Raw genomic sequence first — 18,693 nt, 5'->3', positions numbered from 1 at the left:
CTATCATGGATAACATGAAACATCTTCTGACCTGTTGTCTTGCTGACCTGTCGACCTGCTGACCTGTCAACTTGCTGACCTGTCGACCTGCTGATCTATGATCGACCTGCTGACCTGTTGACCTGCTGACCTGTCGACCTGCTGACCTGTAAACTTGCTGACTATTTAATTGAGTATCCAACTTCATGCTAGTCCCTATCCACACTGACATATTAACAGCTGTTATGTTAACCCCCAAAAACACCGACCCACAAGAACATATTTAATGTTTCAGCGAATGAATATTTCGATTATTGCCGGAACTAGGCCTTCAGATTGTTGCGCGCCTAAACATATTTAAAGTATTGGCGTATGGATATTTCGAATATTGCCGGAACTACTTAAACGTATTCTATACTTGGGCAGATATTGCAAAATACTTTATCATGAAGGTTGAGAAGAACCGTCTAATATTATAATGACCGCAAAAATAAACGAACATTGTTCCGATCGATATATACATATTATTTTCGAAGATAAGATAAGTTTCGCATCTTAGTGATGATGATGTTTTAATATATATATATGAAAATATTATCTATTTTACTAGATACAAAGCTTAGTAGCACGTTAACGTTCTAAAGGACAATATTTCATTGCCATTAGTATTATCAATATCATGATTACACTGAGCTCACCTTTGTCAACGTTTCATGGTTCAAGATTATCTCAAACGCTATACAAACGAATTGTCTTCGGATTGATCCAACAGAACATCATGATAACTCATTCCCATACATTAAGTTTACAAAACTTGAAAAAAAGAAGAAATTGATTTGTTGAATTGAAAAAAATATTTACAAATGTTATATACAAAGGGATTTTCATACTGAGTTTGTTTTTACCTTTTTGTTTCGTTTTATACAATCATCACAATGAATACGATAATGTAAGGCAACAATGATCATTGAACGTCTTGAAATTTAGTTGTAAAGAGGGTCTGCCTGGTTGCTGAGTGACTGACGATAGTTTCCAGACACATCGTAGTCATCTTCTGTAATTCTTCTGTGCGCAATTCCGTAATCACCATCACAGGTGTTATGAACATTATGACGTACTGTATGATCGTACATGACGTCAGAGTCATCGTCGGTGCTCCGAAGATGTGAATACGTATTTGACTCATCTGTTAAGATGGCCGAATTAACTACATGCGCTGCTGACATTTGTAATGCATCATGGAAAATCATCATATTAGCTTGAGGGTTAATGACTCGTTCTGGTTGTCTCTCAGTTGTTGTATTAATGCTTGTCGTAACGTTTTCCGTACTTGATTTCTCACCATTCCTTGATTGATTACGTCTTCTGTAAACATAAAAAAATAGAATAAGTGATATATTTCAGTTATATGTATAACTTATCTTTTGTATTACCTGTTTTATTTTATAGACAGTCTGAAGACTCGTGGTACATTGTATTTATTTGAAAGGGCAATGCAAATGCCCAGGACTTCTTTCTCATTGTTTTTTTGTCAACTTTAACTTTATGACATAGTTCATTTCCATATAAGGTAGGCCTATCAGGTCGATAGGTTTTGTGTGTATTGTTTACCTTATCATCATTTTATTATTTTGCATTTTCATTTTCTGAGTAAAATTTTCAAGTATTAACGGAAACATATTTTAAAAAATCGAGTTTGCAACGAAAGGTTTATCATGACAGAAACTGTATTTATTAAGTATTTATAATTGAATTTTCTTTTGATTCTTATATTACAAGGTCTTTTTTTTATCTTCTTTCTATTCATTGTTAATTCATCACCTATTGTTAGATTTTAGATTTACTCAGTATTTGTTTTACATACAATGACGATAAGAATCATACCTTAATAGAACTCCAACTATAATACTTATTATGAGCAAAACTCCAACGATTCCCCCAACAATGAAAACATATGCTTGAATACCTGTAAAACAAATTCGCTATCTATGAACATGTTTTAGTAGTTCATGGAGTGGTTATTGAGTAGTCTACTGATATGAATTAGAAGAATTGTAGTATTCCTTACTATTCAATTAAAGAAGAAGTGAATCTTTTGAAAACATGATATATGTGATTATTTTACAAGTTGAAACATATTTATTAAACATTGTTAAAAGTGGATTGGGAAACACGGTATAGCATCTTATATTAATCCCTTTCCCCTTAACGGATGCAAGTGCTGCCTTGGAGCGACATTAACCTTCTCTTTTTCGAAATCTACAAGGGTGTCTTTGACGTGCAAGATATGTGGCTTTTTCTAATTACAAATCAGCCATGTATAGTCCCATTCTGACGGACTATCATCGTTTCCTCAGGACCAAACTTTCAAAAGGTGTCATGAGAGAGCCGATAAATCAGTCCCCGGAGCGGGGATCGAACAAAAACCTTTGTGTTAGTAGTCCGATGCACTTGCCACTATACCACGGCTCTCATTTATTAAAGTGCGGACCTTAAAGAACTTACTAATTTGATTTATTAAGACAGACACACGAACAGTTGACGGGGCTTTGTTTGAAATATTGTACTGCTTTTCAAGTCGGGTAAACTATATGCAAATTTTGCCTTTTAGCATCCAATGAACCAAAAATTAGGTATAATTTATGACTGTCTGTACCAAAAGGTATAGGAAAGTTATTTGGTTTCTAAAAGATCATGATCACGCAACGAAAATAACAGCAAAATTCACAATAGGTCGTCTAACAAAGATTAATTCTTAAACCAACCTACCATAATACTCTGTGCTCGTGTCATCATCTCGCATGTCAACACCTAGTGTATTATTGCCACCTGTAAAAGGATGAACAGTGTGAAATACTTTAAAAAATGTTCATTTTTTCAAATTTACACTGACATGACTGACGAACTGCATTAAGCAGACTCATTTTTTTTTAATTTAATAATAAAAGATTTTTTTGATTGAAATGACGTGTATGGTTATTTTGAGATATACATGGAGATTAATGACCACAACATGCAGATGATAGGTTATGGGAATAGCACGGAAGTATGGTATGTTTATTCATAATGCAGAGTGTAAAGGTCCTGCTGATTTGATAACGAATGTTTTCCTTTGTGACTCCGCCATCTTCGTTTATATGAGGATCATTTGTTTATATATGACATTCGTTACTTACGCAGTTTCCTGAAATGTTCTTGTCATTGTTGTGATAAGGTTTCCCGTGCAAATATTATGACATTGAACTCCACGGAAACACTTCCGGTAAAAACAATTGCAGATTCTACCATTCGAAATCGTTTTGGAAAATTTGAAAGTTAGGATTATCACAGTGCAACAAATTAATAGGTAGGTCAGTATTTTTTTTTCTTTTTGAGATTTATGAATGGAATGTGAAAAACAATATCTCGAGTGAACGCGGTTAATAGTTTAGATTATATTTACCGATAACCGCTACGAATTTCAGCTGGCGGCGACTATAGGATTTCATTTATAATTCCAGTATCACGCAACGATAACAACAAACCAAAACTGTAGGAAGATCGTCTAACAAAGAATACGTATTATATTTACCTACCATAATACTCTGTACTCATGTCATCACCAGGTTTATCTGTACCACCTGTAATGATAAATAATTTAAAATACATTAAAAAGGTTGTACTCTTTATGTTTTAAAATGCACCCTGACCTGCTGCATAAAGGCAAATAGTCAGATAGTTTTAGATCTACTGGTGTCTATGGAATTTACATTATGATTATATATGTTCCTCTTTAAAGTTCATGTACATATGTGGATGTTTGCATGACACCTCCATAATATTTTGTAGATTTTTATTGATAGTTTGCAACCTCTATTGATAATTTCAATCACAAACATTGAAATGATTTGTCAACAAGACCCGTTAAACTTTGAAAATTAAATATTTATATTATACTTATTGTTTAGTTGAATCAAAAGAGTTCCAGTAATTCAGCAAAATAATAATTTGACGGCAGAAAATATCCCGTTTTACATCTACAATGACTTTTGATACCATGTAACTAAAGTGAAGCAATTCACGATTTGCATTATAATTCAAAACAACAAATGGTTTGTTTTACTTTTTTGTGCTCATTTTAACATATAGCTTTTCTGTTATTTATTTATCGTCGGCTTTCTTTTTTATCAAAATTTCTGATAAAAGTTAATAAATGGTTTCGAACGCATGGACTTGATGACGTGAAAGTTATGTGTACAGATATGTCGGCTCTATCACTTTTGTCATGTTGTCCCTCGAAAAAGGACGAATATTGCACTTAATGATTTGCATAGTATTGTTGCTGTTAATTCATAGTGAAGCAAGATATAAACTCTTAAGCGATCGCCCGATACACATGGTATTAATTTTAATGATCTTAACTTACCATGGTACTCTGTACTCACGCGATTACTTGGTATATGAGTGCTACCTGTAATATAGTTAAAAGATTAAACAACAAAAAATATTCCGTTAACTTTGCAAATGTACACTTTATATCATGTTTATCTATCTGACGTGTATAAAACCGAAATATTCGTTAAATTAAAATCTACTCATTGTCAATTGTCACCTGTAGAACAAATTTAATTTAGAAATATAACAATATGTTTATATTTTGTTTACTAATGTATGTTATCTGGCTGTATAAAACCGAAACGTTTTCTAGTTTTAGTTCTACACTTTACCGTTGATCATTTCAATGTTACTCTCTAAAATGAATCTGCTGGGTGTTTTTTTTTACTTAAAAAATCGTTATATAGAGAAGCTGTTGCGTTGAATTTGGTACAATTTAATAAATACATATGTCCTGTGAACATAATAAGGTGATGAAGTTCGATTGGGAATTACAATTGAAAATGAGAATGTGGGAATCTGACAAAGATACAACAACTCCACCAAACATACGAAGGCCACAAATGGGTCTGTAGCACAGCAAAACAATCCTACACCCGGAGGTGGGACTCAGCAGCACCCTATACAAATATGTGGTAGTTCATCGAAATTGGAGGTCATTCTGAACTCCAAAATATATAAATTAACTAAATTATAAAACATACACAACAAACAGAGAACAGAGACTCCTAATTTGGGATAGGCTCAAAATGGCGATGGGGTTTAATATGTTTTGTGAATTCTCAGTCCCCCTATACCTCTAGCTAATATGAAATTAAGAAACCCAACGTTATACGAAAACAAGCAGTGAAGAAAGACCATGACTTTGGACAGATCCAAACATAAAGTGGATTGGTTTGGATAGAAAATCTTGCCCCCTTTACATGAAAAAGTGGGGTACGAAAATAAGGAAAACGTGTTGTGAAGGCTCAGCTAATTCGACCAATAAAAAGCACAAAACAGTGAACGCAACTTATTATCTACATGGGTAAATTTATTATGTACCCTAAAATTATGTCAGAAACTTTATTGTCTGTGAAGTGGTCCTATGATAGAGTATATATAAAGTGTGAATTGGTATGATTTAGACTTTTGAAAGGTTTACACAAAAGTCACAATTTACTACCGAAAAATATATATGATACTAAAAATTCTATTTAAAATGTTTGCTAGGATGACCGTATTTCACATTCGAAATGATACTAATAGTACCAGCATTTCAAAATTGGGATGAAAGTAATTGGTAATAGATTACAGTTATTTATAAAGAAAAAAAAAAAGAAAACTGATAAATTTCGTTTTGAAAGTTTTCTAAAACGAATGTTAATATATAGTTTTGTCTCATCAGCAATATCATTATAGACCAAATCTTAAACCAAACGAAACAAAGCAAAACTCATATATAAGGCATCTAAACAATGTTTAAAGGTAGTCAAAAAGTTTATCACTGAGCTTGTTGCAAATGATATACCTTTGGACTACTTAATGTTCATTTGCATATAAAATCCAGATGATTTTCAGTTATAGTCTGGCTAAATAAGAAAGATGTGTTTTGTTCATGGTTGATAGAGGAGTTTTTAATGATTAAATATTGCAATTTTGCAAATTTTTTCAAAAATAATTGTAATGGTACTACAAATACATGGCGGTAAAAACATTTGTTCAATGAAGTGTGACCAGAATATTAATTTTTAACTTTTAGAGGTTAGTAACTATTGAAACTAATTTGCTACCCAACTTGAGCTTAACCAAGACATGAACTTTTCAAGTACAACTCTACAATTATTTTTTCTCGGGAACTGCACTTAAACATGTATAATAAAAGATTCATAATGGAAAACCAACAGAGTGTGTCGACTTTTTCAATGACTCAATTCTTAACGTTTACGTCCTCAGAGTAATGCTGAACAATGTATAGCAAGATAACAAAGGTTAAGCTATAAATGGTCACGTCTTCATTCGTTCATTCAACATTGAAGGTATCGACAGTTTCATGAACGCCACCACAAAATATGTGTCTATCGTATGACATTTATATGTACAAACCTTCACAATGGAAAAAAATGCTTGCTATTTTCTTATTAGCTGGTGTGGTTGGAATTGTACATTTATAGGAATCGTTGCAAAGTTTTTGACGATTTCTGTTAGAATAACTGTATTGAGAACAACTTTTTTGACTACGTTGTAATTGGTCAATCTTAACTGTAGTGGCAGCTGGGCAAGTGATAACAACAGTCGTTCCAGCATCTGTTGACACACAGGCTGTAATGTATTTTTAAAGTTTGGTGACATAATAAAAAAGGTTTTTGCTTCCTTCTACTCATAGATTAGATCTTCATTTTGTTTATAACATGTACATCTTTGCGACTTCTCTCTTTTGTGTAAGCTTACTTCAAAATGAACAAAAACATATACAAATTCGTTATGTGTGATTTTTTTTTAGATGTCTAGCTTCCTGGTGAGCAGCAGCCCTCTATCAAGAAAATCTTGATAGGAAATGCAAGCAAGGGAATATCGTATCAATTGGAAGATATATACCCAGTATGCAGGTGCTTCTGGAATGTTGCCTATAAGAAACGGAAAGTTCATAATTGGAAAGCTGAAATCATCTCTTTTGTTTTCAACCGACCCTCATAGTCAGTTTCTAGATGTTACTCAAAATATGAGGCCGACTTAACTATATATGTTGTATTCTTTATCTCTAATTTGATGGGATAGATGCGTTGAATATAGTCACCAAATTGTGAATTATTTAGTGAGAGAACATCATCTATTTAGCGGAAAGTATAGTTGAAGGATGTTGCTTACTTCTTATCAATCTTTCTAAAAAGTTCCTGTATGACGTCAGCCTCCTAATAATAAAGAAACAAGTCGGAAAGAGGAGGGGCACAATTGGTTCCCATTTGAATGCCGACAGTTTGTTGAAAAACACTTTCTAAGTTGTAAGTTGTTTGTCCTTGATATTTTAATTTAAAGGTTAATTGTGAATTTCAACGAGGTAGTATCCAATACATACAGCAAATAAAATATATCACGATTATATATTTGTTTTCGACAAGCAACATATGTTGATGCATATACAGAAAACTATTACAAAAAAACATACCTTTACCGTGGTGGTGATTATGTTCGTAAATAACAAAGCACTGTGAATCGGCATAAGATGTGTTAATTACTGGTCCTTGTAAACCACTTTGTGAAGGTGTGTGATATTTACATGTGTGTTTGTTGTTCATCAAATTCTTCACAGTGAGCGAAATTGCAGACATGCGTTTAGATCCAATAGAAAGACCGTGCACTGCTAAAAACAGAAACCAATTCGCGCATTAAAATTCCAGAGTTTTTAATATGCATTAATGTAGAAAATTATCAATTTTTTTTCCCGTTATACTTGTATACCAAAAAAAAAGAGACACTTTTCGTAGACCGGAATTATGAACAATGTATGTCGCATAAACAAATATATATTTCAAGTAAAGGTTTAATATTTTAAAGAATTATAACAACAATTATTTTGCTGAACTATGAAGCTGTATATAAAAGACATGAGCATAACAATTGTTATTTTTGGATTATGTTTAACGCAAACTCCAACAGAATGGGCACGTTATATTTATATATGTGAAAAACAACAAAATATTATACACAACTACATGTATACAGACCTTTATATATGTTTATCATCCATAAAGTCGTGAGACACAAAATACGTATAGTAGACATTTTATACCATGCATATTGTATCGACATTGAAAAAAAACAATTATACGGAACATTGATACATCTATATATGGAGCGGAAGTAACAATGTAAGTTGCGTCAATTGAAAATATCAAATCTTTATGTATACAAGGAAGTATATCTGACCATAAAATGTTTTACTCTACACGTTTATGACATGCTAATTATCATTTGTCTAATTCTTCGTGAAGTTATCCCTTTCTGCACCCATTTTATAAAAAAAAATGATCAACGTGTGATTCGTTTGGTCTCAGTTTATCATTGGTTTAAATCCGATTATGACGTCGAATTTTATTGATTCTTCTGAATTTCACATTGCGAATATTCAGATCATTTGTAAAGAAGGAATAAGTTTGCCTGCATATTATTTGAAAAAAAAGAGAGAAACAGATTCCAACACCACAACTTGTGGAATTTGATATTCATACGACAATTTAACTGTCTCAAGTGAATAAATATTGGATCACACTCGATGCAGTGGTTGAATCTATATTTAAACATTTATATACAAAGCATTGTTCGGGGTTTACCCAAAATTAATTCAAATGGATGGAAATATGCTCACTAGTCCATATCGCATATAATACAAGAAATCAAATTTCAGCTGTTTCATAAATTTAACAAATGGGTTTAATCATTTGTTCTTCAAGTCGTATGAAATATTTTCACCTTTTACAAACTGTAATTTGCTTCAGACAGACGTTTTCTTTAAAAATGTTTAAGATAAATGTGTGTATCTAACACACCTCTATAAACTTATCTTTAATGCGAGTTTAGAAACACACTGCATTAAAACATATAACAGATATAAATGAAATATAATGAACCACAATTCATTGATAATTTTTCCGACCATTGACAAAACGTGAAACAAACTAGACATAATTTGAATCGACTAAGATGTATGATATGTAATTTGTAATAATATACCGAAATTTTAATGTTAACTTCACTTGTGCAAATGATAGTGCCTGTACTTTTTCAACAACATATATTTTAAGCCAACACATGTGTTTTTTTATTATTTGTTAAGCGGATCTCAGGTTTATCAAGTAGGAAGGTCAACTATTTTTCAAATAAACAATTTGAAATCATAGATATAAAAAAAACTGTGTAGGAATAAAACGGCCGTCTGAACAAGAAAGTAGAGAAAAACACTTTTTATCAATTTAATTTTACATACAGCATATACATAAGGGCATCATTGATTTTTATCTCAACGCATGAATGATTTCTACTGGGCTGTTGATACATTTGGAGACGAAACGTTAACAAGGAGTGCAGCCGATGGAGTGACTTTGAATACGTGTACTCATTGAATATCGTTTTATTTTGTACAATTGGCGCGTTCCCATTACTAATTTGATCTGGATGAAACTGGAAGATTAGTACAAGTGATAATATGATAACGATATAACAAAGAAAATGATGTTTTGTAAAAATATTAACACACCCTTTGATATGAGATAAGATAGATTTTTTTTATATGCGATATAAAAAGTTTTTATTTCCTTTTCAAGCTCAGAAAGTGAAATTAGATAGAATATCATTAATTCGTACATTTTAACAAATTTGATTCGTTTAGGGATAGCCACATGTTAAACTATATTTTGGAAGGTAGAGAGAAAACGGCGGATAGCAAAAAACATATTGCACAGAGCATTTTGCACGGTTAATTTTAGAATATTTAAAAAAAAAACGATTTACTTTGTGACGACATCTTGTAATGAATTTCCGGATATCGTTAAACGTTTTGAAACAAATGATATATTAACGAAAAAAAATTTCAAGTACAGAAGATGTCAAACAAAAAAAAAAAAAAAAAATAAAATAACAACTATCATATGTTGTTATTGTCAAGGAGACAATATGGTATCTTTCAAACAAAATCAAATGACGATTTTGATTCAAATATGCATATTGATAACGGTCTGAAATTGATAATATAACAAATATAGCCTTTGTATGAGGTCAATACAGGATATATCGACCCAAAGAAGTATATCAACCTCGGACTTCGTCCTCAGTCAATATACTTCTTTCAGGTCAATATATCCTTGTATCGACCTCATACAAAGGCTATATTTGTATATGCGATATAAAAAGTTTTCATTTTCTTTTCAAGCTCAGAAAGTGAAATAAGGTAGAATTTGATAGTAAATACCCGAGTTTAAGAAAATGTATGTACCGAAGTCTTTACATTGTCTATGGGTAAGCGAAACTGGTTCAATGTGTTATTCACTTCCCTGATCTGATGACATATTTATTTTCACATGTTTCTTATAAGGGCGTTCCCCATGTGATATTTGATGAATCAAGTGGTAGGAAATACATACTTAAAAATCAGATTTCACTTAACAATAAACACATTGAAGGAAGTATACGATATTTCATATGCTATATATATGTATACACATGCTATTTTGTGGCTTATTTTGTAAAAGCTGTAGGATGGCGGCGATAGTTAAATACAAACACGGTTATACATTCCAAAAATATGATAATTCATATAATAATATATTATATATATATTCATAATAAAACATTCCAGGCAATGATTTCCATTTATATGAGGTCAAATATAAATAAAGGCAACAGTAGTATACCGCTGTTGAAAATCATCAATCGATAGAGAAAAAAAGATCCGGGTTACAAACTAAAACTGAGGGAATCGTATCAAATATAAAAGAGCTACGACACAACAGAGACCCAACACCGAAACGTTAAACACACAGAAACGATTTATAATGTAACAATAGCCATTTTCCTGACTTTGTACAGGGCATTTTGTAAAAAAAAAATGGAGGCTTGAACCTGGTTTTGTGGCATGCCAAACCTCCCGGTTTAATGGCAATGTTGATTATAACATTAAAAAGACAACCTTACACGACAAGGTTACAATACCTAAACAGATGAATGGGAGAAAATACAGGACAGAGAAACAAACGAATAATAGCCGTCCAAAAGTAAAAAATAAATAAATATGTGTATACACCAGACGCGTGCTACGTCCACATAAAAACTATGCTTAGATGAAAAAACTTAAAAAGCCATAACAACTACCAGGTTGAAGATCGCCGATGACCATAGGTTCCAAAAATAGTTGTGAGGCCAGGGTTATCCGCCTGGGACAAAAAAATCATTATTATCAAGAATAATACATAGTTTTGCAAACAGTAAATTTTATAAAATGACTATATAATAGATATACATGATTAAACTGAAGTCGTGACTAGTTATAGAATAAAAAGCGAATACATTACAAAATCACAGCCCTGTTAGCCATAGTCAATGCAACGTCCAAAGTGACGTCACATATAAATTTATAAAACGTGTTCTGAAAATTAAGAGAATTTGGATGAAATTCAAGTTTAGATTTGTATGACTCATCTATCTTATATTAATAACAGTGTCAATTATAATACTATTTAATATTTAATTGAAGTAGTAATTAGATAATTAGTCGTATTATCTAAATTTGTGTTTTTTTCTTCTGATCAAACTGTAAACCAAATATATAGTGTACATTTCGTTGATTCAAAATTAAATCTACCAAATGAACTGGATGAGTAGTTATCCCCAATACAACCCAATAACTCAACAGAAAAATAAATCGATTTACAACTACAAACGTTAAAACATTTAAAAAAATCCGATGACAACAACAAACACACCAAAAAATAATTTGGGATGGATCAGTACCGTGCCACGTCTTAAAGCAATACGAACTCATACTCAGCAAAACAGTCACTTTCGGTAAAAGGACACGTTCGGTAATAAAAAGATCAGGCGACGTAATGACAAACCACAATCTAACACGTGGTAAAAATGTCCATGGTTATTTTGGATAAAGATACATCGTATGGATTAACCAATTCGTGATGGTGTCCGTAAAATTTACGTAGTGTTTTTTTTAAATTTGTCCTCCTCATAACTTTGTTGGAGCAGTTTCCGCGTTAGGAGCACACTCCTGTATATGAACACCGTATAATGTGAACATGCACGAGAATAACGTATCAAGTGAGATATGTGAACACCTTACGAAAGGTGCAGAGGGTATGTTACTGCTGAGAAATGTGAAATTGATAATCGGAAAATTGAAATCGTCCCGTGTAAAGTCGTCCATCTGTGTCAATATTTTGGAAAAGATTATGGTATGAAGCAGTTCTTCTGTAATCAATAATATCCTTAATTTCAAGTTTGATGGGATATATGAGATGCAAGTATTTGCTGAAATATAGGTTATTCAGTGTTAGGACATCATATATTTCTGAAAGTGAATTGAAATAAATTCGCAAGGTGCTTTTTCTGTTTGTCTTTTAGGAGGGTTTGAATGGATTCTGATTCATTCTGCATAATAGTGGAAAATTCCATTACAAGTAACAAGGGTTTATATCGAAATTTGCGACCTGTAGACAACATTGAGACCTGTTTTGTTTGTCAATCGATTTTATTTTTTTTACTAATAAATGCATTAACACATTTACAATCTTTTATTATGAGAAGGTTAACTATGCTAGATATACTTAATGGAGATGATAGACGCTGTTGATTTTCTCCTGGATAACATTGTTGAACGTTTTGAAATTAAAATTATCGACAGTTTTTATATGTTCCTATGGGTTCTAATTACACCACTTTACTTGCAGACGTGTACTTGTACTGTGGTGCATCACAGTTCATACGTTATCGCAGTACAGAACCGTTTTATTTGCTTTGTTATATAACTAATAATTGAGTTATTCAACAATGCTAACCATTATCTTGTATATGTTTAACTTAACATGAGGTTTGAAAAATTAACTGCCGAAGTTTACAAAAAAGAACTTAAGATAAGATAGAAATATACAGTTATTAATGTATTTCCTAGATATGTGTGTTTAAGACGGAAAACTCTACACAGACATTGACGACAAATGTAACTAAAATAGTTTTCCTATTTTCAACCCAATTTTACTTTATCTTCCTTCGGCACGATCTTTGGGTGTAACTATAAAGCAACTTTGTCGGTGTTTTGTTGTGACTTTTGGATTCAGATGAACCATTATTAACTTTCAGTGTCGTTACCTCACGTTACTTTAAATATTTATTAAAGGTATACAATGAGTTTGTATAAGCCATAAGCTAGCTGTCAGCAACTGCGAGTACTCTAGTTCTGTACTTGAAGTATTTTAGAAGTACAAATGTATAACTAACCTCGAACGTCTGGTTACATTGTCTGTTGCATTACAACAGATCTGTTTTTCGTTCTTTGCTTTCACAAATAAACCAGGATGTCAGTTTTCTCATTTGAATAGTTTTACATTAGCTCACTATGCTGTTTTGGTTCAGCTCATTGTTGAAGGCCGTACGATGACCTATAGTTTAAAATTCAATGTCACTTGCTATTATTTTGTGTAAAATGTCTCTTTGATAATTATATAAATACTGTTTACATTATAAGTTTGATTCTAGACTAAATGGCTCACACCAGTATTTCTAGGAATTATACACCGTTCATTTCATTTAATCTATATCATAATTAGCTTTTGTACTTACAATGTGTTATTTATCGCCGTTTTTGTTACATGGGATAATGACGAGAAGGAATGTCATGTAGTGTAACTGTTTTATTGTAAATTTTTCAGGTTATGTATCTTGTTAAAATGATAACAAAAAGAATACAGGCAAAAGTCTAAGACAGTATAGAAATTAAAGAAAAGATTGTCATGATGGTTAATGTGGATCTTCAGTTATGCAGGTGAGAATCAATTTTCACATGAGATGTATCAACCAAGAAAACAAACCAAATATCCCAAACAACACAGTGACTATGATCGATAGGCTAAGAATAATATAGAAATATTGTTTTGCGTTATTACCCATCGTAAGGTTTCAAAAATGATAAACAAAGTACCATATTTTCAGCTTTGAAAGTTCATGATCATCAATAAAATCAATTGTTTTGTAAATCTAAATCATTATTTAGAACTTTTTTAAAGCTATTTATCAAGTGTCACATGTTGAAATCGTGTTTTTAATTGATAGAGAATACTGGCGACCAGATTTAAGTCGATCTAATGAAAACTCAAATGCAACGAACGAATGAACAACAACTGTCATATTCCCGACTTGGCATTTTCGTATGGAAAGACAGTAAAACATGTAAAAGATCCATTCCAACCAGGCTATACTACTTCACTTCCGACAGCTTCTAAGAAACAAATATCATACACACAGGCTCGTATATGCGTATCGATAAAAGGAATGTGACATTTGGAATACATTCGTTTGATATGTTTTTTTGAATTTTTATTTTGCCATTTGATTTTATCACATTCCATTGTGCATAATTATAATTATAGAGGTCATTTAGAAAGTAAGATTTTAACTTCCTTTAGCAAAAATTACTTTGGAAAAATTAGATGTTAGTTTACTTCCAGGTACGTTTCAGTTCTTATATACAAAATAATCAGATAATCGACTTTGAATGTTTCCGATCAGGTTTGATTAAAATAACGCTACATGTTTGTTTGTACGTACTCGGGAAATGTACCAAATGTTGTTGTTGAGATTCACTGGTTTATATCTGTTATCATTCTCATCGTACTCTGTCTATATCTTGATATGTTGATATCACACGTATGTTTGCATAAGGGTCATATTAGAGTTTATATTTATATTTTGTAATAAAAAAGGAATGCTTGTCGGATTGACTAACCTGAAAACATCATATCCTAAAAAATTACTGTACTATCTTTTATCGCTTAGTTACGAAATTTTATTTGGTTTACTGACTGATAATTTCTTTTCTAAGCACAGTAAAGTTAACGAATAATTGTCGCTAGAAACAAATGAACACGTGTCATTGTCAGTGAATTTCAAAAGGCATTCAAAGATAAAATAGCGATGAACAGATTTTCATGGTTCGTATCAACTCGATTGCTATTCTATATTGCTAAGATGACTTACCCAAAAACAATAAAATATAACAGTTGGTGATAAATAATGTCAACGTTTGGTTATAATGCTCAATTGTTATCAACCGTTTTTTTATAGTCTCTAGAAATGAAACTTGTTATAAACATTTATTAATTTGTTTTCATTTTTATTTTTGAGCTCAGTCGATATAAACAAAAAATAGAAGTTTGTCCAATAGCATTGCATACACTTTATTAAATTTCTATTTACATTTCAGACGATTATTGTCCTATCTGATTGATTGAAGTTTTGAAAACGTTTAGCATAGACGTGTTAACCAATATATAATTAGTTAAAGCAATTTCATGGTACATCGAACAACATATTATGTCAATATATTCGATTGCTTGATGAAATCTTGGGATACAATAGAACTATTGTACTACATACTAAAAGCATACCAGGTATCCCAAAACAGTTGATGAGTTTAACAGTTCATACCAATATGAACCTTCCATACATATGTGAGACGTTTTCCTCGAAAACACAAAAATTGTTCATTAGCATTAATAATAACAGATGTAAATAAAGAAACAATACACAGTAGGATACATATCTGTTTTAAAATGAGTCTCATAAATGTAAATAATTCGTCTATTTAACTTTTGTTGTAGTGTAAGTCTAAGGCATCCTTAAAAATATCAAATTATCTAATAATTTGATTAATACAGGCAAGCTGTATAGTACGTTTTCCATCAACATAAATCATTCGGTTACTACAATAATAATTGAACGTTTTTCAATTTAGTTGTAAACAGGGTCTGCCTCTTTGCTGAGGGAATGACGATAGTTCCCAGACACATCGTAGTCATCTTCTGTGATTCTTCTGTGTGCAATTCCGTAGTCGCCATCGGTGGTATCATGAACGTTATTGCGTATTGTATGGTCATACATGACGTCCGAGTCATCCACAGCATTTCGAAGATGTGAATACGTATTGGACACATCTGTTGAGATTTCCAAATTAACTGCATGGGATGGTGACACGTGATTGGCGTCAGATGAATTCATCAAATTAGCTCGTTGGTTTATTTCTGGTTCTTGTGTTCCCTGAGTTGTATCAGTTCTTGGAGTCCTGTTTGTTGTATTGTTTTCCTTACTCGGTTGCTGTAAACTTATTGTTTTATATCGCTTTCTGTAGAAATAAAAGAACATCATTGTTTCAATTCAGTTGTATGCATACATTTGTTACCTTACATAAAAGTCAATCGGAAGACTAAGGGTATCTATTTAAAAAAGCACCACAAATGCACATGACTTCTTTTTCATGATTCATATTGGAAATTTTAATTTGTATGACATACTCCATTTCCATATAAGGTATGCATATCTGGTTGATTGTTTTTTTTATCTCCTTCTTTGCATTGTTAATGTATCACCTATTTATTTATTGTAAGATGTTAGATATACTCAGTTTTTACATTACTCACAGTTCCGATACGAGTCATACCTTAATAGAACTCCAACAATAATGCTCATTATAAGCAAAACTCCAATTGTTCCTCCAACAATTAAAACATATACCGGAACGCCTGTAAAACAATATCGCCAATCATGTACACCCTTATTAATTAAAAAAATATGTGATTTATTATGTGTGATAGTCTGCATATAAGTTAATATACACTTGAATCCGTGGTATCTCTCAGAAAGTGGACAACGTTTCAAGCGCTTAAAATTGGATTTAAAAAAGACTGTTTACACAGGTAAGAATGAAAATCATTACAAGATACGAAACGTATTCTATATTAAATAGCAATTCTTTTTCTACTTAACATAGACTGTTATAATTTGTATGTATAATGAGAGCAAATAATAATGTGTTGATGTTTCTAAGAAATTGACGCATGAATCTAAAACGCATTTCTATGCGTTCCTGATTAATTCTTATGTTACCTAATACAAACTGTCACTGAATTAGCTACGTTATGACATGTAAGAAAACAATATTTGTTTGTCAACAAATTGAAAATTTTCCTATTAACGATTTGTCTACGTTTGTCAATATATTTTGACCGTCGTTTGTTTATGTTATGTGGTCCATTACAATAAATAATAACCCAATTCCAGGAAACTTGATATTGTTTCCATCGAAATGAAATGAAAATGAATGTAAAGAAATCATAGATTCTCGTTTAGCTGTAGAAATGTATTAGTAATGAATTGAACTTTTTATGTTCATATAAAAAAGAAGATGTGGTGTAATTGCCAATTAGACAACTCTTCAAAAGAAACCGAATGACACAGAAATTTAAAAAATATAAGTCTACGTAAGCCATTCTATAATTAGCAAAGCTCATACCGCATAGTCAGCTATAAAAGGCATGATATGACAAATGTAGAACAATTCAAACGAGAAAACTAACGGTCTAATTTCTGTACATAAATTGAACGAAAAACAAATTGGTAACACATCAACAAACGACAACCATTTACATAAATTACATGCTCTTAATTTGAGACAGGCACATATATACAGAATATGGCAAGGTAAATCATGTCAGTGGAACCCGCTTAACTCATCAGGTGGATACAAATTAAAATATTGTATTTTACAACAAGTTTTAAATTTGGAGATGAATATTACTTATAGATTTTTGAAAAGCGTAGTGCACTTATAATTATACAAAAAAGGGGATTTGTATTTTTAAAAGGTCGACATAAAGGGCCTACCAGAATGGTTTGATATTACTCCATCGATATGAAATCGAAATGTTTGCAGATAAGTCATAAGCTTCTCAGTGAGTTGTATATATGTTTAGTTAAGAATTGAATGCTTCTTTTTGTAATTTCACTGGGGCATAAAAGCGTTGACCGAAGTTCATTTTGTATGGAGCACAGAAGCGCTTCATTTTAAAAATTATGCGCACGGTCAACGCTTTTACAACCCTATGAAGTTACAAAATTAAGCATTCAATACTTATAATTACATTTTTAGCTAGGATCATGAAAACACGAATAAATCAACTTTTTTTTTTAATTCACCTGTGCACTTTTTGTAGGACCTTTTGTCATCATGCGTGATAAGTTTAATCGAGTAATGCAATTGCTTAAGGAATAACACGTGATGTGCAGTTAGCCAATCAGAATAACGTATTATAATTCAAATACAACTAATGTAAGTATTCAAAGTGCGTATAATTGTGACTGCAACATGATCGAATTTTAAAAAGCAAAGTGAATTATAAGTAAACTAAAGAGGGAATTTGTTTATTGAAAGGCGGAGCTTAGAGGGCCTACCACAATGATCTGATACTGTTTCAATCGATATGAAATTGAAATGAATGCAGATGAAGAGATACAGTGTTATGCATATATAAATAATGTTCTACATAAGTTTTCGTTTTCTTTTTGGTTTGGAAATGCATAGTACGTACAATAATGCAAGTAAAATGATCGAATTTGAAAAAGAAAATTAATTGAAATAAAATTTAAAAAGAATGGTTGTATATTTAAATGGCAGAGCTTAATAATTTAAAAGCAAGGGCAGGATTTTTGTAAGTCTCAAAGTAGAATTAAGCTACCATATGAAACAAATCGTATTGTGTCCAGTAGTGGTTAATTTGTGTATCATTTGATCACTTGCAGATAATTATCTGA

General features: G+C 31.7%; 1 protein-coding gene across 1 annotated transcript; it reads right to left on the bottom strand.

Moving 5' to 3' along the window:
• Positions 1 to 15,321: 15,321 nt before the first annotated feature.
• Positions 15,322 to 16,667, bottom strand: LOC134719588 (uncharacterized). Its single transcript, XM_063582581.1, has 2 exons — positions 16,544 to 16,667; positions 15,322 to 16,228 (listed from the first exon to the last, which is right to left on the bottom strand). The coding sequence occupies exons 1-2, from the start codon at positions 16,570 to 16,572 to the stop codon at positions 15,838 to 15,840; spliced, it is 420 nt and encodes a 139-aa protein (XP_063438651.1). The 5' UTR covers positions 16,573 to 16,667; the 3' UTR covers positions 15,322 to 15,837.
• Positions 16,668 to 18,693: the final 2,026 nt, after the last annotated feature.

Source organism: Mytilus trossulus, chromosome 5, assembly GCF_036588685.1.
Source record: "Mytilus trossulus isolate FHL-02 chromosome 5, PNRI_Mtr1.1.1.hap1, whole genome shotgun sequence".
Lineage (NCBI taxonomy): Eukaryota > Metazoa > Mollusca > Bivalvia > Mytilida > Mytilidae > Mytilus > Mytilus trossulus.
The sequence above is the reverse complement of the archived record's forward strand: the minus strand, read 5'-3'. Positions and strand labels throughout refer to the sequence as shown.

Excerpts from the sequence above, each read along its gene's own strand:
- LOC134719588 (XM_063582581.1), bottom strand. The coding sequence starts at position 16,572 with ATGAGCATTATTGTTGGAGTTCTATTAAG. Across the intron at positions 16,229-16,543 it reads ATTGTTGGAGTTCTATTAAG|AAAGCGATATAAAACAATAA; the intron begins GTATGACTCGTA and ends TTATTTCTACAG.